The sequence below is a fragment of the Erinaceus europaeus genome, chromosome 10, assembly GCF_950295315.1.
Source record: "Erinaceus europaeus chromosome 10, mEriEur2.1, whole genome shotgun sequence".
Classification (NCBI taxonomy): domain Eukaryota; kingdom Metazoa; phylum Chordata; class Mammalia; order Eulipotyphla; family Erinaceidae; genus Erinaceus; species Erinaceus europaeus.
In genome coordinates, this window is record NC_080171.1 from 109,855,193 (window position 1) to 109,879,884 (window position 24,692).

The 24,692-nt window shown below is 37.6% G+C and overlaps 1 protein-coding gene across 1 annotated transcript in view; it reads right to left on the reverse strand.

Annotated features, from left to right (window-relative positions):
• LOC103128953 (contactin-associated protein-like 3) overlaps window positions 1–24,692 on the reverse strand; it is a 180,214-nt gene that overhangs the window by 24,140 nt on the left and 131,382 nt on the right. Inside the window, exons 13-15 of the mRNA XM_016184982.2 lie at window positions 15,646–15,843; window positions 11,249–11,405; window positions 3,583–3,710 (exon numbers count right to left, since the gene is read on the reverse strand). Of these exons, the coding sequence (XP_016040468.2) occupies window positions 3,583–3,710; window positions 11,249–11,405; window positions 15,646–15,843 (483 nt within the window). The remainder of the gene's footprint in view (window positions 1–3,582; window positions 3,711–11,248; window positions 11,406–15,645; window positions 15,844–24,692) is intronic.

The window sequence follows — 24,692 nt, forward strand, 5'->3', positions numbered from 1 at the left end:
CTGCAAGCACTGGTGCTGTTCTTTTTATTGACCTGTAGTATTCCTTTATAAAGGTGTGCTGTAGCTTACTTGTTCACATATAATAAACCCATTGTCATTTTTCTAGCCAACAACAACAAATAAAGTTTCTATAATCATTTATATACACAGGGTTTCAGTTCTCTAATGCAAAACTCTGAGGTCCTATTCAACTCTTGTGTTTTACCTTAAGTGAAACAGGGTCAGCAAAATAGCTCATCTTGAAGTACTCTTGTTTTGCAATACATATGGCCCAGATTCAAGTGTAGCCTTGACTGCCCTGAGAAAAGGTTTATAGCTTTGGGGGTTTCTCCCTCTGTCTCTGTCTCTCTATATCTGAAAATGTGATCCCGGAGCAGTGAAGTCCCAGCCACAGTAACAGCAAAAAAATGAAACAGTTAAGATAGTTTTTCAGAGTGGTTGGACATTTTATATTCCCAACTATAATGTATGAAGAATCTAGTTGTTATTAATATTATTAATACATGTTTTTATCTGACTGTCAGGGACTTGCTCAGGCTTCCCATCTTGACACCTCCTCCACACCCGCAAACTTCATTTATTGTTTTTCTTCCAGATAGCAGGTGAGAGACCAAGTGAAAGAGAGACAGGCAGTCAGAGACACCACAGCACCTCTCTTGAAGCTACTCTCTTGCACAGTATTTCCATGTGGCCCCAAAGAGTAGTACTGGCTTTAGTAATGCAACTTGATGTGCACAAGTATATCACGGTGACTTTAATTTGCTTTCCCTAACACATGGTATTAACATGATTTCATATCCTTTTTTTTTTTTTTACATGCTTTATGGTGAAGTTTCTGTTCAATTTGGAAAAAGATGATACCTTTCCTATGCTGGTCTTACAGTCCATCCATGGACACAGTACATCTCTCTCTATATAGACAGATGACAGATGATAGGTATCAATAGATAGATCTGATAGGACAGAAATAAATAGAGTTCGGGAAGGAGACAGATTCCTGCAGACCTGTTTCACAACTCTACAGGTAGGGACCAGGGGGCTTGAACCTGGGTCCTTCTGCACAGTAATGTGTATGTTCAACCAGGAGCATACACCACCTGAGCCCCTCAATTTATTTATTTATTTTCATTGTTAAGGGCTTAGTAAGTCTTTTAAATCATATCTTCTGGCAATGACTGCTTTTAGTTTTCCTTCATCAGCAAATCTATTTTACCTTGAATCCTGAAAGGTATTTTTGAGAAGTATAGTGTTCCAGATTGACAATTGCTTTCAGCACTTGTAATGAAGTTTGCCATTTATTCTGACCCTCATGCTTCTGATGAACTATTCATTTTCAACTGAATTGGTATTCTCCCACAGAAATTTTTTTTTTCTTGCTGTAGTGTGTAGTAATTCTACTGTGGTATATTTGGAACTGAATTTTTTTTTAGTGTATCATGATTAAGCATTGTTCAAATTCAGTTACTGCCCGACTCCCTTAATCATTATTTAAAAAATAATTAAACCATAGACTTTGCTGGAAATTCAATTATAGGAGTGCTATATTTATTGTTATTGACTCGTAAGTCATTCACGTTCAGTTTTACTCATATGTTTCTTTCATTAACTTTGGATAATGACTGCATTTACTCTGCTGATACTTCTTAGATTTGTCAATTCATCAATCCACTGAGTTGTTTACTACATCTATCTACATCTATCCTACTTTACTTTTCAGTTCAACAGCTTGCATTTAGTTTTTGTTCATTAATTCCATTTCTTAGCTGACAATTTCTTTCCACTTGTTTCAGAAGTGTCTGATTGATTAGTTTATGTGCAACTGCTGCTTTAAATTCTTGCTTTAAAAAAAAAAACTTATGGGAGTCAGGCGGTAGCACAGCAGGTTAAGTGCAGGTAGCACAAAGCACAAGGACCAGTGTAAGGATCCCAGTTCAAGCCCCTGGCTCCCCACCTGCAAGGGAGTCACTTCACAGGCGGTGAAGCAGATCTGTAGGTGTCTTTCTCTCCCCCTCTCTGTCTTCCCCTCCTCTCTCCATTTCTCTCTGTCCTATCCAACAACGATGACATCTGTGACAACAACAATAACTACAAAAATAAAAAACAAGGGCAACAAAAGGGAAAATAAATAAATAAAATATTTTTAAAAAGCTTTAAAAAATCTGTAAAAAAAAAAAACAACTTATATTTCAAACTGCTTATAAACAATTTATGCCCAAGGTCTGAATTCAATCAGTTTACAAATTTGATACATTAAGTACTTAGGCTAAAGAGATATATACTCAGATTAAAATATAGGAAGTTACAGAACTTGGAATAGTCAATATATTTTCCCCTGTTATTGAATTAACAGTGACTTATAAGACCACAAGGTAATAAGAGTACTATTTCACACCTCTCCCACTACCCGAGGACTATTCCCCACCCCAATGCTCATATGGTGAACCTGAAGCCCATATGGTGAACCTGAAAGCCCCCTCCTACCCAGAGCCCTTTACTTAGTTCTAATTCAACAAACTCAGTCGAAGTACTGCATTGCTTCCTCTTTCTGTTCTTATTTCTCAACTTCTGTCTATAAGTGAGATCATCCTATATTCATCCTTCACTTTCAGTCATCTCTTTTCCTTCAAGCTCCATCCAAGATAAGGTGAAGAAGGTGTATTCATTATTCTTAATAGCTAAGTAGTATTCCATTGTGCATATATGCCACAATTTTCTAAGCCAATCATCTGTTGTTTAAATTCTTTTTTTTTTTTTTGCTTCCAGGGTTATTGCTGGGGCTCAGTGCCTGCACTACGAATCCACTACTCCTGGAGGTTATCTTTCCCATTTTGTTGCCCTCATTGTTGTTATTTTTATTGTTGACATTGTTGTTCTTGTTGCTAGATAGGACAGAGAGAAATTGAGAGAGGAGGGGAAGGCAGAGAGAGGGAGAGAAAGATAGACACCTGCAGACCTGCTTCACTGCTTGTGAAGACCCCCCCCCCCGGCAGGTGGGGAGCCGGGGGATCGAACTGGGATCCTTATGCTGGTCCTTATTCTTGGCACCATGTATGTTTAACCTGCTGCACTACCACTGTCCCTCCAATTTTTATTATTTTTATAATAGCCAGAAACTGAGAGGAAGGGGGAACTAGAGAGAGACAGACAGACAGACAGACAGCTGAAACGTTGCTTTACCACTTGTGAAGCTTTCCCCATGCAGGTAAGGACCAGGGACTTGAACCCAGTTTCTTGGTCATTGTATTGTAACATGTGTGCTCAACCAGGTGTGTCACTTTCCAGTCTCTGTTATTTAAATTCTTTACCTGTCTTTAGTTGTGTCATACTGGGATATAATATTTCAGATGATTCCATGAGTTTTTAAAATAGTAGCTTGATTTAAACATCGCATAAGAGACACATTCCAAAGAAAATAGTATTTTTTTAGTTCCAATTAAGGTTTACATTTATTGTATAAGAGAATACATTTTAAATAAATAAAATAATCAGGTTAGACAATGTCTTTAAAACACATGTGGTTACATTCCTCACAGACGACTGGCATGCATTCTCCTCAGGACAGTTTCTTAGACGGTTACTTACTGTCTCCCTGGCAGAGCAGAGGACCCAGGGAATATGCTGCTTGAGAATGTGGTCGGTCTGCGTCTGTCGTCACAATCTGAGTCACTGGAAGATGCTCTTTATGGGAAAGAATAATCGTGTCCCTGGCCCTAGAAATCAGGTAAAACCACTGAACATTACTCAGACCATAGACAAGTGATAATCTTTTGTTGTAGTTCAAGAAGGATGGAGCTAAATTTATAAATATGTTACAGCAGGGAAATCAAATAGACCATCTGAGCACTTACAAAGGTAATAAAGTATTTAAAAATGTTATCAGAGGATCAGAGATCAGGTTCATTGATGTGACCACAGAAGAAAGTGAGCAGGTCTTGAGCTACGGTTATGGGTGTTAGTGTGGGATTCCATTTTTAATGCATTTAAGCATCTCACTGTTCTCCCCAAATTTGCCACTGCTGTAATAATTAAATGCAGAAATTACACATTCAAGCAAAAGTACTGTTATCCTCATAAAACAAATAAAGACACTTGACTGACAGGAGGATTTAGGTTTCCAATTTTAGGATTCTCTTTCTAAAGTTTCAGAAATTCCTATTGTGACTGATAAACATTTATTTACTTGTTGATGCCATAAATTTAAGAACAACAGGAAAAAAAATAGTGCTGACTCAAAATCAAGATAGTATGAAATGAGGGCCAGGTGGTGGTGCACCTGGTTCAGTGCACATACTACAGTGTGCAAGGGCCCAGGTTCAAGCCCCTGGTCCCCACCTGCAGGGGGAGAGCTTCACAAGTGGTGAAGCAGGGCTACAGGTGTCTCTGTCTCTCTCCATCTCTATCTTCCCTTCCCCTCTCAATTTCTGGCTATCTCTATCCAATAATAAATAAATAATTTTTTTTAAAAAGATAGTATGATACGAAGGTGGGTGGTGGTCCACCTAGTAAAGTGCACACATTATAGTTCACAAGAATCCCTGCTCCAAGTCTCTCTCTCTCTCTCTCTCCCCCTTCCCTCTTAGTTTCTCTCTGACTTCATTTAAAAGAAATAAATTGATAGAGTGATAGTTTGACCTCGTAAAATTAATAAGGGCCGGATGGTGGTCTACCTGGTTGAGTTCACACATCTCAGTGCACAGACTCAGGTTCAAGTCTCCAATCCCCACCAGCAGGGGGAAAGTTTCATGAATGGTGAAGCAGTGCTGCACCTCTCTCTCTCTCTCTCTCTCTCTCTCTCTCTCTCTCTCTCTCTCCCTCTCCCTCTCCCTCTCCCTCTCCCTCTCCCTTCATTTTCCTTCCCTTTCAATTTCTTTCGGTCTCTAGTCAAAAGGAACAAATTAATTAAAAAATAATATGAAATGAAAAAATTTAAGGTCTGTGAAAGTACTTTGTCAAAGATTGTTACAATGCATTGGTTACAATGCACTGATTCAATAAACATTTATTTCACATTTTCTATATTTCAAGCCTGTGTGTTGTTCAGTGGAGAAGCAATTACAGAAGCCAGACCTCCCCCCTTCTGCACTCCATAAAAATCTGTGTTCCATACTCCCAGAGGGATAAAGAATAGGGAACCTTCCAATGGAAGGAGGGGAGGGTATATGAAACTCTGGTGGTGGGAATTGTATGGAATTGTACCCCTCCTATCCTGTAGTCTTGCCAATCATTATTAAATTGCTAATAAAAGAAAAGAAGTAAACATGGCTTTATCTGGTAAAAATCTTTGCAACTCTTGTTAGTGGAAGCACAAGAGATGATCACAAGCACTTGAATTTATTGGGACAGAGTAGTGAGCATGTTAACAGGTGCTACTGGACTATAGAAAGAGTCAGTCTAGAAATTACTTTTGCTGTAAATGTGGGAATAATGCATGGAATAAATTCCTATTGTTAAATATTAATAAATTATACAAATAAGTACTTTAATATTCATAGTTGCTACTTTGGTAAAATACCCTGGAGGAAAAAGTTTAGGACATTATTAATTCATTAAGGATTCTTGATTTTAAAGAAACATTTAAACATCTACACTTTTTAATGTAGTACAAAGCTATATTTTAGCTCTTATCACTGAGAATGCACAATATCTGAAAAAATTAAGAAAAATCATAATGCATGTTTTGGCTACTAAAGAATTGATAAAGTCTTTTTTCATTTCCTTGCTTGCAAATTCCCTTCCTGAAACTAAGGGAACTTCAAACACTTATTTAACAGCTGTTTACTAGCATAGATGACTCCCAACTGCCCACATTCTATTCAGGAAATTAAGCATTGCTTTGGTTACCTCACTCACTCAAACTGTTTACCTTATAAATATATCTTAGGTTTCTACTTGCTTCTATTTTTTTCAAAAATGGAAAACATGGGGGTATTTTATTTAACTCCTCGATCATTTCGATGATTCAATAAGAGAACATATAAATATCTTTCGTTTTCAGTTAGTTTCTAATATTCTAGAAATTATTTCTCATTATTTGTGGCTTTTCAGTAGGCCTTACCTACTTTGAACTTTTGGAAAAACTGCAAGGGAAAATATTAGTCATTTTCCCATTTAAAAATTCTTTAGAAGAGAAAGGAACTGGTCACGTTGCAGTTCTCCAGAATGACAGATTTTGAAAACTCTCAGGCTATTTGCTTTTGCTATTGTGTCTACTCATCCCTTTAACAAGTCCAGGTTGCATTAATTACCAGGCACTGTAACACATCTTCATACAAAGAAGGACTCCTCTCCCACCTAATTTCTATCTTCGATTTATTTGAGCAACTCACACTCCATTACTTTTCTATATAAACTTTAGAACCAGCTTGTCACCATTCAAAAGAATAAGCAAATGTTTTACATTTGCTGGGACTTGAAAGGGATCAAAATTATTTGAGGGAAGATATTTAATGTTCCTATTTATTGCTATGGTGTGATGTATTTATTTAGGTCTCCTTATAATCTTATAGTAAACTTCTATGATGTCTTTGTCATAAAAGTCTTGCATTATTTTTGTTATCTTTATTCTAAGGTATTATATTCTTTATAAAAAAATTTTAAGCAAAGTTTTTTTTTAATTATCTTTATTTATTTACTGGCTAAAGACAGTCAGAAATCAAGAGGGGAGGGGAGATAGAGACGGAGAGAGACAGAGAGACACCTGCAGCCCTGCTTCACCACTCGTAAAGCTTTCCCCCCCTGCAGGTGGGGACAGGGGGCTCGAACCTGGGTCCTTGTGCACTGTAACATGTGCACTCAACCAGGTGCACCACCTCCTGGCCCCTATACTCTTTTTTGATGATTTTGCAAGTGGATTCTACAGTACTTTCTTATAATATAGGTTCTTCATAGGGAAAAGTTATTCTAAGCTACAGTACCTGTACTAACCTTCTCATTAATGTAAAATTATTTTTCATACACTTGTGGGTTTTCTTTGTGGATACACACATTACCCATGTATAATGTAATGTTTATTCCCTTGTTTCCAACCTCCAGTTTTAAATTGCTTCATAATTTTTGCTTTTATTATTCATTTTTAACGTAAATAAATTTTAATTAGAGAAACTTCTCTTCATATGATAATTATTGTAAAATTTTTCATTTTGCTTTATGGGCTGTTAGGAAAGCATGCTTACAAACTAATATGCCTAACAAATTAATATGTTGATCTTATTTAAAGATACTCTATATCCTTATTTATTTGTGTCTGCTTGACATTCTAAGTACAACAGATGATTGAAGTTCTTCCTCTCATGACAGATTTGTGAATTTCTTTACTCTAACAATTTCTTTATATATACATATTTTTAAATTTGTTTATTTTGGGTAGAGGCAGAGAGAAATTGAGAGAGAAGGGGGAGATGGAGGTGGAAAGAGAGAGAGAGAGAGGAGGAGAGACAAAGAGAGAGAGAGAAAGAGAGACCTGCAATACTGCTTGACCTTTCTTGAAGCTTTCCCTCTGCAGCAGGGCCTGAAGGCTTGAACCTGGGTCCTAGCACCCTGTGTACATTGCATACGTTGGACCATGTGCGCTACCACCTGGCCCCTGCCAATTTCTTTCGATATACATTTTGTGGGGCTTTTTTACCCCTGCAGTTTTTCTGGGACTTGATACCTGTAAGATTCCATTGTTCCTGACAGATTTCTTAGATCGATGTGAAAAATAGAATGGAGAGAGACAAAGAGAAAATAGGAGACACCACAGCACTGCTCTACCTCTTGTGAAGATTTCTCTTTGCACAGTTCTCCCTATTAGTAGCCAGGGGCTTTAATCTGGGTTTTCACATATGGTAAGACAGATAAGCTACCTCCCAACCCCAAATTCTAATATTTTTTATTAAAACCATACAAGTTCAGGTGAAATTAATATAATTTACAACATAATTAATATAATTTTATTCTTGTAGTAATCTTTTCATAGTAAGACTAAAACTTCCTTCACGCATCTATGCCTGGTAAAAAGAAATTAGCATTTTGTATTTATTTATTTATTATTTATTTAAATATTTTCCAGAGCACTGCTCAACTCTGACTGATGGTGGTGTGGGGGACTGAACGTGGGACTTTGGAGCCAGACCTGAGCGTCTGTTTGCATAACCATTATGCTATCTACCCCCACCAAAATATTTAGTTATTTAGCATTTTGTGTCTAGTATTCTTGGATGCACAGAGAGATACATTTATTTTTAATTATATACATCATATCTGGCTTAATGTGTTAACTTTACCACATTAATTGTACATGATTGGTCAAACATGCATTTCCTATTTGTTCCTTTCTTTTTAAATATTACGTTTCCTACTTTCTTTAGGATTAACTGAGGTGTTTTTTTTTTTTATTGTCACACTCTATTTCTAATTGTTTTGAGATTTCATTTGAAATTTTAATGTGTGCACTCTAAGAAATTTAATGGTAAGAAATATTTACAAGATATGTCACAAGTTTTATCCTCTGATTTCTCTTCTGATCATAACTCAGTTTCTAAAATAAAATATTTTAATTGTTAATCTTTGTTTTAGCTCCTTTAAAAATTATAATATAATCATTCTTTGTCACTCGAATCCTTTTTTTTTTTTTCATTTCAGTTCCACTCACATGTATTAGCGTATGTTATTTATCTGTGCTTTTCTGTGGAATGACAGACTAAATCCAGAATGGCACATATCAGACATATGCACTCTACCTATATCTTGGTCATATCCTTGCCCCAATTTATTATTATTATTTTATGAAAGAGAGAGACATACCTAAGCACCACTCCATTATCTATGCAATTCGACTTAGTTTGTCTTCACTACTCTCTTAAAGGGTACTCAGAGGAACCAGACGGGCGATAGCACACCGGGTTAAGCATACATAGTGCAAAGCAGAGGGACTGGTGCAAGAATTCCAGTTCAAGCCTCCGGCTCCCCAGATGCAGGAGGGTCGTTTCATAAGCGGTGAAGTAGGTCTGCAGGTGTCTATCTTTCTTTCCCCCTCTCTGCCTTCCACTTCTTTCTTGACTTCTCTCTGTCCTATCCAACAACAACAGTAGCAGCAACAACAATGAGGAAAAGATGGTCTCCAGGAGCAGTGGATTTATTGTGCAGGCACTGAGCCCCAGCAATAACCCTGGGGGCAAAAAAAAAGCACTCCGAATCTCAATATTTGTACGGTACATATTCCATATATTCTGCAATGAAAACTCCGACTGGGCTCTTTACATTTTTTTTCTTTTATTGCCAGGACTTCATTTCCCTCTCTCTTTAAATTTTTTTAATTAACTTTATTTATTCATTGGATAGAGACAGTCAGAAATTGAGAGGAAGGAGGCGATAGTGAGGAAGAGAGACAGTGAGACACCTGTAACACTACCACTTAGGAAACTTTGCCCCTGCAGGTGGAGATTGGGGGCTTAAACCTGGGTCCTTGAACACTGTAACATGTGCTCAACCAGGTGTGCCACCACTCAGCAACCCAGGACTTCATTTCTCTGGGTCAACTTTTTCAGATAGAAGGAAAGAGACAGGGACAGAAAGACAGGACAGGGTAAAGTCACCATAGCACCAAAGCTTCCCCCAGTGCTGTGAAGGCCAGACTCAAGCCTGAGTTGTATCTGTGTCCGAGCAGGAACCCTTCCAGGTAAGTTATCTCAATGGTCTTCTCACCTAACTTTAACTTGGACTTTTCCAAATTTCTTTTCTCAATATTTCTTTTTGGGTCCAAAAATCTTCCTTGTGAAAGTTTTTTTTTTTTTTTAATTTTGAAAACTATTCTTTAGATTCATTTTGTAGAATTTTCTGACAATAAATTTCTTCAGTGTCTATCTGTCTGGATTTTCATTTTATCTCACATTTGAAAATGCCAGCTTGGAATTTGACACTTGCTTTATTTCCATACTGTGAGGCAAGTCTCCCACTGTCTGTAGCTTTGTTTTCCATGCTGTTGAGGGAAGGTCAGATAGCTAGCTAATTATATTTGGTTTTAAGAGTATACCTTTTATCCTAATTCTTTACTAGTCTCCTTAGTATTCTTTGATTTCCCCAGGATATCTAGATATAAATTTTTATTTGTCTTTCCGGTATACTAGTATTTTCTCAGATTTGGAAAATTTGCAGCTATTCAAATATTGTCTCTTCAGTCTTTGAAGATAGCTGTGTTCACCACTGTACCATTAGTGTGGTTTCACTCTTCTCTTGAAAATCCATACATCTGTTCACCTTCTCCCCACCACTCCCTGCCACTGCTTTCCTAGCTTCCATTTTGTTCCTTCAACATTCTTCCTTCGCACTCATTTTTTCAATTCACCAGTTTTCTGATGATTTGTTTGACTTTTCAATCTGCACTTTGTTCTGCTATGTCACAGTCATCTCTGTTAATGGCATCTGCGTGCTTTCTCATGTATCAGTTCTTCAAACTGTTCAAAGTTAACTTTGTTGTATGTCTTTAATGTATCCATTATCTGAATTGTTTTGGCAACTAATCTATTTGTGGTTTCTTTCCTTCCTTCTGTCATTTTCCTCCAGTGTGGAGCACTGGATTGTGAGCTCATGTTTGGTGACAGTTTATCTGTGGGGATCAGGTAGGTTATGCAAAGGGGGAAGAATATGTAATTTCAAAGAGCCATTAGTTTTGCCAGTCTATGGACATGTTACCTTAACTCAAGGACCGTCGAGGTAACCTAGGTTTTGCAACTTCAGACTAGTCATCATGTGAAGCATGTGTTTTCATGGATCTGCTATTTTTTCACTAAAGTACAAACAGGAAGACGCGTCCTCATTCTCCTTTCTCTGGGTTTATGGTGTTTTGAGGCCTCCAGTTCTATGGAGTGTTGTGCTTCATATATTCCTTTTTATGAAATCAAGACGATTTGTTTCCTTTCTCTCTATGTGGTTACTGAAAAACCCAAGTAGAAGTTAGAGAACAACTCTGAGTCATCCAGGCCACAGGAAGAGGTCTGACATGTTAATCTCAGTGACTCAAAAACATTCAGTAGTTCTCTTTTGTCTTATCAGCAAATTAAAATGGACAACATTAATCATTCACAAGTAAACAGGAATTTTAGGCTTCAAATGAATTACATTATACATATCAATGCTTATATTTTTAACTTGACGAGGGGTATGTTAATCTATTCTCCTTTGTACTGTCCTTGTAATGTCTGCCTAAGGCACATATCTTGAGCAATAAAAAGAAATTACAGTTTGTATAGGGAAATTATATGGAAATCACCATTCATTCCGGTCAGCATCACAGTTGCAGTAATATTGAGAATCAATGCAGTTTCCCTCTAATCCACAAGTGCATTTTTGAGCATCAGGCAAAGAGCCTCCCCAGTAAGTGTGTGTTTCATTGGTTCTTCCAACCCACCAGCTCACTGGGGTCCCATCTGAAAGACAAGAAGGAGAAAGGTGACATCTACTTTGCCCCCTACCACCTGCCTCCCACCAAAGTTCCTTTAATTCTCCTCTAGTGAAAACAAAGACTATTTGAGAACTGAATATATGATATGTAATATATTTCAAAAAGAATTCCCACTGCTTAAAATATATTTTAATAGCAAGAATTACATTACCATCATACTGTTTTCTTCTATTAGAAAATATGCAAGTAGTCCCTAATCCATTTAGACATAATATTTACATATTTCTCTTAAGGACTCCTATTACATATTTTTATCTGGAAAGGATATGCAAAAAGGGGATCTGTAAACAAAATAAAAAACAAGATAATTTACACACTGATCTAAATTATTTCTGTGATCCTAAAGAAAGATTATAAAGACATAATGTTAAGGGGGCCCGGTGGTAGCTCAGCGGGTTAAGGGCATATGGCACAAAGCCCAAGGACCCGCGTAAGGTTCCCCTTTCCAGCCCCCAGCCCCACCTGCAGGGAGGTCACTTCACAGGCGGTGAAGCAGGTCTGTAGGAGTCTATCTTTCTCTCCACTTCTCTGTCTTCCCCTCCTCTCTCGATTTCTCTGTCCTATCCAACAACAATGACAGCAATAACAACAACAATAATAATAACAACAACGATAAAACAACAAGGGCAACAAAAGGGAAAAAATAGCCTCCAAGAGCAGTGGATTTGTAGTGCAGGCACCAAGCCCCAGCAATAACCCTGGAGGCAAAAACAAAACAAAACAAACAAACAAACAAACAAAGATACAATGTTAATGCAAAATGTGGATAGCTTAATATTTATTAATCATCTGGAAACACAGTTATTTCTGATCACCTCTAAAACTTTCCTTAAATATTTATCTTTTTGCTTATACAAAATGGGTTGGCTCTGTATTTGGAAACTAATGAACAGGCACGGATCTGCCTTTTCTAAGCCTGAGGTGACTCAAGCCCAGATCATTTCTGATACAACTAAAGCTTAGCTCTTAAACACAACCTCTTCCTCAATGAAGCCCACAGTTAATTGACAGAACCAGAGGTTGGTTCAGCTCTGCAGAAGTACATGTTTCAGCCAAAAACACTGTTGAGTCCCCTGTAGGGAATCACAGCACACCTGGGAGAGTCTGATTAGAAAAGACAGGGAGCATGCAGGTAGGTAGAGGGCAAACACTCCACAATAAAAAGATCATCAGGGCAGGAGAGGAAATAGAAGTGTCATCAAATGCACTGCCCCGCAAAGATGTCTGTCTGTTTTAGTGTGTACTTTCAAGCCTTTAGGTTGCCTCCAACAGGCCCCCACTGTGAAGCTGGAACACATCCCAGCTTCTCCCTAACTTATAGCCTCTGCTGCTCATTATGGCTCCCTGTTGGATGATACTTCTGCTTCTGCTGACAAGCTCTCAGCTTGTAAACACATAGACTACATTCAATACCACCCACTGAAGGCCTAGTGGGTGAGATATGTGCCCAGGAATCAATATCAATGGTCTCTCTTTTAAATGTGCAAAACTTATCTCTAGGGGGCAGATGATTTTTTTAGCTTAACAGATATTTAGCAGGCATTTTTCAAATTACCATTAAAAAAATGTGATTACTCAACACTCAGTCTCTCAGAGACTGAACATCAAGGGAATCATTATACCCAAATGCACATTTGTATGTTTACATTAGAAATGTTTATTTTGTTCTATAAAAATAAGAACTCCCAAGTGTTTTTAAAGGTATAGAACACATTTGGCTGGAGTCAATATTGATTAGACTAATCTAAAACAGTTACATAAGAAATCATTAAGAATAGCACGGTGAAGAATTAGAGTTTTTATTTTTTTTAAAAAAAGGAAAAATCACTAATGATTATGGGTCATGACTACATTTATTCAGTTCTTTTAGTTCATGGTTCATAGTCCTATGGAGTCACAACAAAACCCTCCATGACCTTGGAATTCACAAACTGAATATTGTTTTTTAGAGAATGTTAATGCTTATTGTCACAAATTCCCTCTTGAGTTATCCACAATCATAACTGTAACACACACACACACACACACACACACACAAAACTTGAAGATACTGAAAGAAAATGCTAGCTGACACCAGTAAAATACTTGTTCTAACCTTCTCCAATCACCTTGCAAAACCCAAACTCATGGCTGTAACACTGAGGTTCTGAACTTTCTTCTGATCAACATAACTATAGTCCTCTAATAATTATGGTGAATTTAAGCAGTGAGAACTTATTGAGACAAAACAAAATATCAACTGTAATCTTCTAATCTACTCTCTCTCTCTCTCTCTCTCTCTCTCTCTATATATATATATATATATATATATATTAATTGACTTCCCACACTGCAGTCATCTTGCATTATTGCAACTTTGTAAGCACTATTTTTTTTTAAATTCCTTTCCCACAAGGTTAACATCCTTATCCTGAATGCTCATTCATAATGAAAAAAAAATCAATGTAAAAATGTTCATGTGTAGTAGGCTCTGCTACTAGCATAGCTCCACTCTATAGCAAGTATATAAAGAGTGCCTGTAACTTATACACAGCTATTGAATCCTTTATTTTGGTGCACTTAGCATGCTTAAAAATCATTTTCTATCTTCCTCTCTTTACCCTCAGTCCCAATTAAATACTTGTTTTCATTGGTCTTGTGGATCTTTTATATGTTAGTATATTTTTATATCTAAATATATTGTTATATTTAAAGGAGGTCAATTGAGTAATCAGTAGGTAAGCATTGGTTCAAATGTAGGAATTCTTTTTTTTTCTTTTATCTGGATAGAGTTGGGTTCAGTATTAGAGCATATACTAGTATTTATTAATTGACTTTCTTACTCAATGGTGGTTTGGCTTCATGCCTCTGTTGATGGTTGGTTCCAACCTAATGTTTTTTAAGTGCACGAACTCATTCTTCTGGAGAAAGATTACTTATTCTTCTGGGAATATACAACTTTAGTTCACTGATCTATTTGACAGCAATCAACTAACAATAGTCACCAGACTATCTAGTACTAACCATAAATTCAATAACCTGGATAAATATAAATATATATATACACATATATACATATATATATGTATATATGTGTATATATATATGTATGTATGTATATATATATATATATATGCTGTTAAGCCCCAGTGAGGTCACTGTCTTATCTCTAAAGAGTTAGAAATGCAAAATTACTTTCCAAATCCTACAGCTGCTGAGTCACAGACAGGGAACTGGAACCCTTAGAACTCTGCCTTTAGTCTCTTTGGTTTCTCCTTTCCTGGAATGTCTGATATGAAGAGGAACTGGCCAACTTCTAGAAAAACAAGGAGTTTCATGAAGGATTGGACATTCTGAACAAATGAGATAGTTCAACGGAAGAAAAATGAAAACAAAAGCACAATTTTCAAAACTAGACTAAATATGAAAAAAAATAAATTACTAACAATTGTGTTGTGTTCTGTCCTGATGAGGTGTACAGTTCCCAAACTGTTTTCTACCTTATAATTACCTAAGACAAGTTGGATTTGATTTGTGAGAAAAAAACAAAACTTTTTCCAGTTAATCACCTCCAGATAACTATAGCATGCTATTGCTAGCAATATTTTCTAAGACAAAACCTAATTTATGTGTCGCTGTTTTACATAGTGAATAAACAGCGTCCCAAGAATCTCATAAGAAGTGTTGACTGGGGAGTCGGGCTGTAGCGCAGCGGGTTAAGCGCAGGTGGCGCAAAGCACAAGGACCGGCATAAGGATCCTGGTTCGAACCCCGGCTCCCCACCTGCAGGGGAGTCACTTCACAGGCGGTGAAGCAGGTCTGCAGGTGTCTTTCTCTCCCCCTCTGTCTTCCCCTCCTCTCTCCGTTTCTCTCTGTCCTATCCAACAACGATGACAACAACAATAATAACTACAACAATAAGACAACAAGGGCAACAAAAGGGAATAAATAAATTAAATTAAATATAAAAAAAATTAAAAAAAAAAAAAGAAGTGTTGAGTGCTCAGTTACCCAATGAATTTTGCAAAGAAAATTCTGATCATTCAGAGCTTTGAGCAAAGAGCAAAAGAGATTGACTTTGCTCCTAACTCCAGGAAAAAGCATAGCAGTAAATTACCAGATTTTGACCCAGAAGTTATGGACACAAAGCTCCCATACATATGTGGTGGTCCCTACTTCTTCAAGGGAACCATAGTTTATAATGCTTGATAACTCTGACCACTCACCTTGGCGTGTTGAGAACCGTGATTTCTTGCAGTGAAAAGACAACTCCTGTTGACAATGTTCTGCATGGTCAATTATGGCTTGGAGTTGGTCCATGTTGGCTGTGTACTTAAAAAACACAGGGTGGGGAATTTGTCCCCTGAAGCTTTTAACTTTAGTGACACGAGAGCCATCATGCTGCACAGAGGTCCATGTGGTATCTTGTGGATAGAAATGATATTGGAAGGGAGGAAGGAGATCGTGACTGAATTGGAATTATTTAAATAAGTATTAAAGTCAGAGGCATCTTGTATCTGAATTAAAGATTTTTTTTTTTTAAAAAATTTTTATTTACTTATTGGATAACGATAGCCAGAAATTGAAGGAATGGGGAAGAGTGAAAGGGAGAGAAACAGAAAGACATCTGCAGCACTGCTTCAACACTTGTGAAGATTTCCAACTGCAGGTGGGGACCAGAGGCTTGAACCTGGGTCCATGAGCATTGTAACATGTGCACTCAGTCAGGTGCGTGTACCACCATCTGGCCTCTGAATTAAAGATTTCTATAACTATCATATCATTTTGAGATTGAAATCAACATGAAATTCTTAAAGTTTTAATATTAGAGATTCTCTATACCAAGATTTGCATTTACATGAGTTCATAGTATTTTTTTTTTTTTGGTGAAATGTATTTGACTGTATTGCCCACAATGTCAAAGGGAAAATTTTATCTCATGGGCAGAGAAGATAGCATAATGATTATGCAAACAGACTATCATGTCTGAAGCTCTAAGGTTCAATCCCTCACACCACCATAAGCTAAAACTTACCAGTGCTCTGGTAAAATAAATAAAATTCTATGTTAAATATTCAAACATGCAACACTTAGGCTGTAAAATTTATTTTTCCCTCTATTAGTACAAGAACAATGGCAAACTTTAAATCTGAGTATCCTCATCTTTTGAGAGAATCTATTTTCATCTGATTGAATTTTTTCTCTGACAAACTATGTTCAAAGAATATACTTGTAGACCAAGAATCTCATATTATCATTAAAAATAACAGCAAAGCATTTTTTTTTTTACAAGACTTGAAACCTCTATATAGCTACTCTTGACAATAACTGTCTGCTGGCAAATTCTGGCCTTTAACTGTTAGATTGACAACCTACATATCTGTAAGAATATTTACCATACATTTTATTTTGACTGTCCTTTTCATTTATTTTTAGACCTCACTATGACTTTGTTGAGGAAATGTTGGTTTATGGTATTATTGTCACAAGGGTGCATTTTTTATATTTTACCTAGACAGGTGTCAGGACATCTTATCCCATACCAAGCCATCAGTTTGCTCTATCAGGGAACCCCTTAGTCCCCAAATGCTCCTCCTTTCCTCTATCTGAGTCTTGGGAACTACAGTCCCACAATTAACTGAAACTCCATTATGTTTGTAACAGAAGAAAACATCTTGACTTTCTTACATTCTCTTTTTTAAAAATTTCTTTATTACCTTTATTGGATAAAGACAGTCAGAAATCAAGAGGGAAGGGAGAGATGGAGGGGAAGAGACAGTGAGACACTTGCAGAACTGCTTCAACACTTGCAAAGCTTTCTCTCTGCAGGTGGGGGGCTTGAACCTGGGTCCTTGTGCACTGTAGCATGTGCACTTAACCAAGTGTGCCACCACCTGGCCCCCTTTTACCTTCTCTAAAATACAGCTTATACCATGCAGGTATGGAATCTCACATAGTATAAATGGCCCAGGACCTAGGGAATAGAACTCTTACCAGAAATTGCTGAAACTCAACTCTAACACCAAGTCACAAACTTTCTAAATTATGGAGCTGAGAAATAGTCAGGTAGAATTCAATTTTATTGTTTTAATAATTTATACATGAATAAGAATTAAAGATCAAAAGGTTATAAGGAAAACATTGAGGAGTTCCCACTGGTTGTTACTTTATTTTGTCATAAGAGTTAGGGCCTAAGAAAAATTTACTGGACCCACTGGGGTTCACAGACCCAAAGTTTATCCAATAAACCTAGAAATCAGGAGTTCTAAAGGGTCCTGGAGAGACCCTTTACTGAGGCCGGGACATGCTGCACCTGGTTAAGTGCACGTTACACTGCTTAAAGACCTGGTTTCAAGCCCCCAATCCCCACCTGCAGGAGGAAAAGCTTTAAAGGTGATGATGCAGTGTTGTGGGTGTCTCTCCTTCTCTTTCCCTCTCTTTCTCAATTTCTGGCTGTCTCTATCCAATAGATAAATAGATAATTAAAAATTTTAAAAAAGTAAAAAAAAGAAAGACACTTTCTATCTCTTCTATAGACTCAAAGTCTATAGAAAGCACCATCAGAAAATATGCAAAAACTGACGAGTAACATGCTGTGAATCAGCATGACTAGCGCTGTTTTACATTCCATCAGGAAAAGAGACTTTTAATAAATCACATCTGTCTCTGCTCACCAAACAGGGTTGTGAGGGTTTACACAGCACCTCAAATTCCATAGCTCCCCTTTCCTCCTGCCGTAGTCACATTTTCACTAGACCATTTTTGTGGAACATTACAGAGATGGGCTTGGAATTATTTTTTTGTAATTACCTAGTTTCATTTACTCTCTAGTTTCTTCCACCAACAAAACAAAACAAGCAGACAAACAAAAACAGGGATAAAAGAAATCACATAGATGGGGCAGGCTTGGGAGTTCATCAATTATAATGTCATTTTGTCATTTATTTTCATGCTTTATGGCACAAAGAAATATGACTTGCCTGAATAGTTCATATAGGCTAGTGGTCAGTGTGATAGATTTATGGTCTCGCCTGGTTAAAATGTAATAGAAATCTTTTTCAAGTGAAAAGAAGGAAAAAGGTTGAAAAGCATCTCTAAAACTGACCTTGTGGGGGGGAAAAAAAAAAAAGCAAAAGCTCTTTAGAAGATTACAACTAATGAAGATATTATGCTTATCAATATTCCACAATATATTATTTTCATAGATTTTTTTAAATGACTAGCTGGAAGGGACCTCTGAGGTCATTCATGATAGCCTTCATTTTCAAGGATGAAGAGATTGATGGAGGAATTGAAGTGATGCGTGTGCTAAAAAAAAAATAAAATAAAAAGCACAGTTAACTACTGTAATTTAAAGCATGAATCGGATCTGAGGAAATTAATTGTATTCACGGGGAAATTTAAACAGGGTGTTAGAACTATTTTAAATTTGATCACACCAAAATGTGTTTGTCTGGCTCAGTGAAGCTTTCATCTGCACACAAGATGTTCCAAGTGCATCTTTTGTTCAGGCAAACGAACTTATAGTCAAGTTAAGTGGATGGTTTACTTCTGTAAAACAGGACGGAAATAATAACACTGACTCACCATCTCACATGACATTACCAAGTGTCCATATATTTTCCAAATATATCCACTTTGCAATTTGTGTTACTACACTTTCTAGTACATTTCTCTGAACTATGCAGGGGAATCTTTAATTGCAAAATAGGTGATTGCACGGAAAAAGTAGCAATTTTTAAAAAAATTTTATACAGCAAAACTTTAAATCCAAAGCATATCTACTCTACTAATTTTCATCTGCCTGGAGAAAAAAAGAAGGAAAAAAGGATTTCATTGAGAGAAATATAATACTTTTATAGTTGGTAGGCCCTTTATTGGGATTTGGAAATTGGTCTCAAGGAAGATGAAGGCACAAATCCTTTTTCTCACAAATGCCTAAAATGAAGTGCAGTTCATTTCTAAAGACTACTTTTTTGGAAACAAAGCCAGTCCCCAGCATTTATTTTGGTGAAAGGAATCTCAGACCCATACAAAAGATATCTAGGAATGTATCTAGAAGTATCAACATGGTGTGTTTTTTGTTTGTTTGTTTGCTTGCTTGCCTGCTTGCTTACTTGCTTAGTTTTGTTTTTGTCATGGGGCTTCACCACTCTGATACCACAGCATTGAAAACTGTGGGGGGCTGGGTTCAAATCCCGGTTCGAGCCCCGGCTCCCCACCTGCAGGGGACTGGCTTCACAGGTGGTGAAGCAAGTCTGCAGGTGTCTATCTTTCTTTCCCCTTCTCTGTCTTCTCCTCCTCTCTCCATTCTCTCTGTCCTATGCATCAACAATGACATCAATAACAATAACAATAACCACAATGATAAAACAACAAGGGCAACAAAAGGGGAAAAAAAGAGCCTCCAGGAGCAGTGGATTCATAGCACAGGCACCGAGCCCCAGCAATAAGCCTGGATCCAAAAAAAAAAAAAAAAGATAAAGAGCTGTCACTATGAGATACAAGGATGTATTCCTATAAGAATGTTTCAGTAGGGGGCCAGGCAGTTGGTTCACCTGCTTGAGAGCACACGTCATAGTGTACAAGGACCCAGGTTCAAGCCCCAAGTCCCCACCCACATGGGGAAAGCTCCACAGTGGTGAAGCAGTGTTGCAGGAGTGCCTTTCTCTCCCCCTCCAATTTTTATCTGTCCTACCAAAGATACAAATAAATAAGAATTTTTAAATGAATACATCAGTAAAACACTACAGTACCTTATTATCAAGGATATATTTAGATACTCAACTCCATGGGCATATAAAATGAAAACAAGGGCAAATAAAGGGAATTACATCAAACTAGAATGATTTTACACGTTGAAAGCATGCCACATAAGGATAAACGAGCAGCCCAGTAAATGGGAGGAAATATTTGCATGTCACATATCTGACAAGCAGTTGATATCAGACATTTACAATGAAATCATACAGCTCAACAAAGGGAGAAAAACATGCAGAGTGGGCCAAAGAATTAGACATTTTTCTCAAGAAGAGATAACAGATGGCCCATACACATCTGAAGAAATGTTCCACATCACTTATCATTAGAGAAATGCAAATCAAAACTACACTGAGATTCCACCTCAAACCTGTGAACGTGGCCGAGATCAGTAAGACAGGAAAAGAGGGGGTGCAAGAGAGGCTGTGGTGAAAAGGGGACTTTGCTACCCTGTTGGTGCAGCCCCGCTGGAAAAATTGTACGGAGAGTCCTTAAACAAATAACAATGGATGGGGGCAGTGTGGTGCTGCACCTGGTTAAGTGCTCGTGTTACCATGCTCAAGGACTCCTGTTCAAGCCCCTGGTCCTCACCTTCAAAGGGAAAGCTTCTTAAGTGGTGAAGTAGGGTTACAGGTGTCTTTCTGGCTCTCTCTCCCTCTTGATCCCTTTTCCCTCTCATTTTCTCTCTGTTATAGCAAATAAATAAATATAAATAAAATGGATCCAAAATATCACTATTAGGCATTTATCCAAAGGATATGCAAGCATTAATTTAATGGGATATATACACCACTATGTTCATAGCTGTAATTTTCACAATAGCCAGAGTGGAAGCAACCTAAATGCCAATTGACGGATGACTGGATCAAGAAGTTATGGGATATATACTCCATGGAATACTACTCTGCTATCAAAAAAGATGGCAGTGTGGGAGAAAGTGGACAGAACTGGAGGTGATTATGCTTAGTTAAATAAGAGGTGAAAGACATCTGTCATATGGGTTCACTCTTACATAGAATACAGAAAATTGAAACACATCATGAACCTGGGAAAAAATAATAATTAAAATTTGAAAACCCATAGCAAAACAAATTGTCTCTACAAGCTTGTGAGAACGATGGTGATTATCTCTGGGAGGTTGGGGACATAGAAGCTGTGCAGTAAAATCTTACAAATTGATAAACCAGTATACATCAGAAATTTAAACACTGGATTAAGAGAGGGAACGAGTGAGAGAAGGGGAGGGGAGGGGAGAGAGAGAGAGCAGCTCTTTACAACTTTTCCATTCTGTATAGGCTTCTTTCCTTGAAAATTCACAAGGTGGTTTCTCCACATAAGTGGCCACATTGAATGCAGTTTTGTTTTTTGTATTTTAGCCTTAAGAATATAGACATCTGATATTTGACATGGAAATACACTCAACACAATTTATAGTCTTTTCAGGTAATGCATTTGTGAGTGTGCCCGGCACAGCCCAAGTGTACATTTTCATGACATCATCCATTATATCTTATACAAGATATAAACAATTTCCTCAGAAAGAACATTAAGAATATGCTTAAGAAATTACCTGTAAGTATAACACAGTTCCTAGTCGGTAGTGTTATCAATTATAATCTATAGTCTTAGAAAAAGAAAAAAATATCTGAGCCTATACTTCTACATTTTGGAGATAAAAACCCCAGACTAGGTAGCATTCAATGACTGAAATCTACTGTTTCAGCCATTTTCCAAAGCTAACGCAGTACACTTTCCAGGCTTGGCCACTGTGTGAGTGTTTATCTTCATTATTCATTCACCTTGACCAGTAGCAGGGCTGGCAAGCTGCATGACTGATGAAAGATCAAGGAAATGGACTTTCCCAGAGCATTTTTTTTTCTTTCCCAGTTGGACTTAGTGACAGCATTAGCTATGCCAGTTTAGAAACTATCTTTAGAAGTTACAGGAGACCAATCAGAATATTTTCCCTCAGAGAGCATAGGTGGGATTCTTTCCAAACAAAAACCTGGAGTAAAAAGGATACAGAATCCCAGGGTCATTGTATTTGACAATCATCAAAGAGAAGCTCTTCTTTCTTCTTTTTTTAATCCTAACATTTCAACGTGTTATAGAATTTTCCTTATGAAATGCTATCTTCAAACAAAACTTGCCACACATGAAGAGTATGCAGCAGTGCCGTTCTTACAGCCAGTCTGTTTTCAAGTGCAAAGCACAGCATCCACACAATGAAAATCTATGTGGCAGCAGCCAGGATTTTCTTGTGAGATAAATTGCCCAACCCATACTTGATTTTTTTTTTAATCACAAACATTCAAAGAGCTTTGTTATCTACTTGAAACAGCAAATGTGAGATTTATAATACTGGTAATATGTGCAGACAGTTAAATTAACATCTGTCTCTCTCCTGAGTCTAAAGGTCTGTGAGAGCAATTCGTTTCTCTTATGTTCCTCAAATAGAGGCTTTTATTTCTTTTCCATAGTGTAGTGCCTGGGAATTTGTGGTTTCAAGTGAGCAAAACAATTGAATGCACTCATGAATTAAGTGAATGAATGAAAAAGTTGCTGTTTGGTTAAACAGACAGACAAGAATTCTTAGAAAGGAAAAGAGAGGTCAAAGAAATAGAAAACCTATCCCAATATGCAAATATAAAAACAGAACAGTATGGCTCTATTAGCACTTATTCCATTGGGGAGTATTTTTATCTTACTTTTTATGTGGCATAAGGAAATGATGCCAGTGTGTTGATACTAGCGCTGAGCAGGCTTTCTGGAGGGAAAGAGTGTGGCAGAATAAAAACAGAGACACAGAAAGAAGGGAAACATCACAAAACCGTTGTACCATATAGATCTTGGGCTTGAACCCACAACCTTAAGTAAGGCAAAACAAATTATGTGCTGTACTGAATGAGCCATTTTCTGATCTTGAGGATTATTTCTTTTCTTTCTTTCTTTCTTCTTCTTCTTTTTTTTTTTTTTTGTCTCCAGGGGTATCGCTGGGGCTCAGTGGTTGCACTACAAATCCATTGCTCTTGGAGGCCATTTTTCCCATTTCTCTGCCCTTGTTGTTGCCTTTGTTGTAGTTGTTATTGTTATTGTTGTTATAGCTGTTGTTGTTGTTGGATAGGACAGAGAGAAATCGAGAGGAGGGAAAGACAGAGAGGAAAGAAAGACACTGCAGACTTGCTTCACCGCTCGTGAAGCAATTTCCCTGCCATGTGGGGAGCCAGGGGCTGGAACCGGGGTCCTTGAGCTAAGCGCCATGTGTGCTTAATCCGCTGCGCTGCCGCCCAGCCCCCTGGAATATTTCATAAATAATGTGAGCTGTATATAAAGAAATCAAGACGTCTTCTTTTTGTTACATCATGATGCTGGAGGTCTGACAATTTCAGACAAGAAGTTAAGTTCCCTTGAGGTACAGTAGCAGAGTGTAGAGCTTACAAACAAGAAGTCCTGAATTCAGTCTGGTTACCGCATATGCCAGGGTAATACTCTTTTGCTCTCTCTCATAAATAAATGAATAAATAAATAAATATTCTAAAAATAAATACAGTTATGGAGTTAGGTGGTGGCACACCTGGCTAAGCGCACACATTACAGTGTGCAAGGACCCAGGTTCAAGCCCCTGGTCCCCACCTGCAGGGGGAAAGCTTCATGAGTGATACATCAGGGCTGCAAGTGTCTCTCTTCCTCTCTATCTCCCCCTCCTCTCAATTTCTGTCTGTCTCTATCCAATAATGAATAAATAAATTTTTAAAAAATTAATAAAATAGTTACTCTGTACATGTTATGCATCCTGGCTTCTGCTTTTCTCTCTTATATGAAACACTACCTCATATGAAGTAATAAAATAAGCCTTTTAGAAATAAAAAATTAATATTATTTATTATTTTAAAATATATTTATTTATTTGTTCCATTTCATTGCCCTTGTTGTTTTATTGTTGTAGTCATTATTATTATTGATGCCATCATCATTGTTGGATAGGACAGAGAGAAATAGAGGAGGGGAAGACAGAGAGGAGGAGAGAAAGTCACCTGCAGACCTGTTTCACCACTTGTGAAACGATTCCCTTGCAGGTAGGGTGTGGCGGGGGGGGGGGGGGGTGTGGGGGGGAGGAGGTTGCACTTTGCACCATGTGCTCTTAACTCACTGCGCTACTGCCTGACTCCCCAGTATTCTTTATTATTAAAAAAACAAGTACTCAAGAACAATGGACCCATCTTCTCTGACCCATCTTGGACAGAGCTAGAAGGAATTATGTTAAGTGAACTAAGTCAGAAAGATAAAGATGAGTATGGGATGATCCCACTCATCAACAGAAGTTGAGTAAGAAGATCAGAAAGGGAAACTAAAAGCAGAACCTGACCAAATTGTAAGTAGGGCACCAAAGTAAAAACCCAGTGGTGAGGAGTAGACATGCAGCTTCCTGGGACAGTGGGGGGTGGGAGTGGGTGGGAGGGATGGGTCACAGTCTTTTGGTGGTGGGAATGGTGTTTATGTACACTCCTAGCAA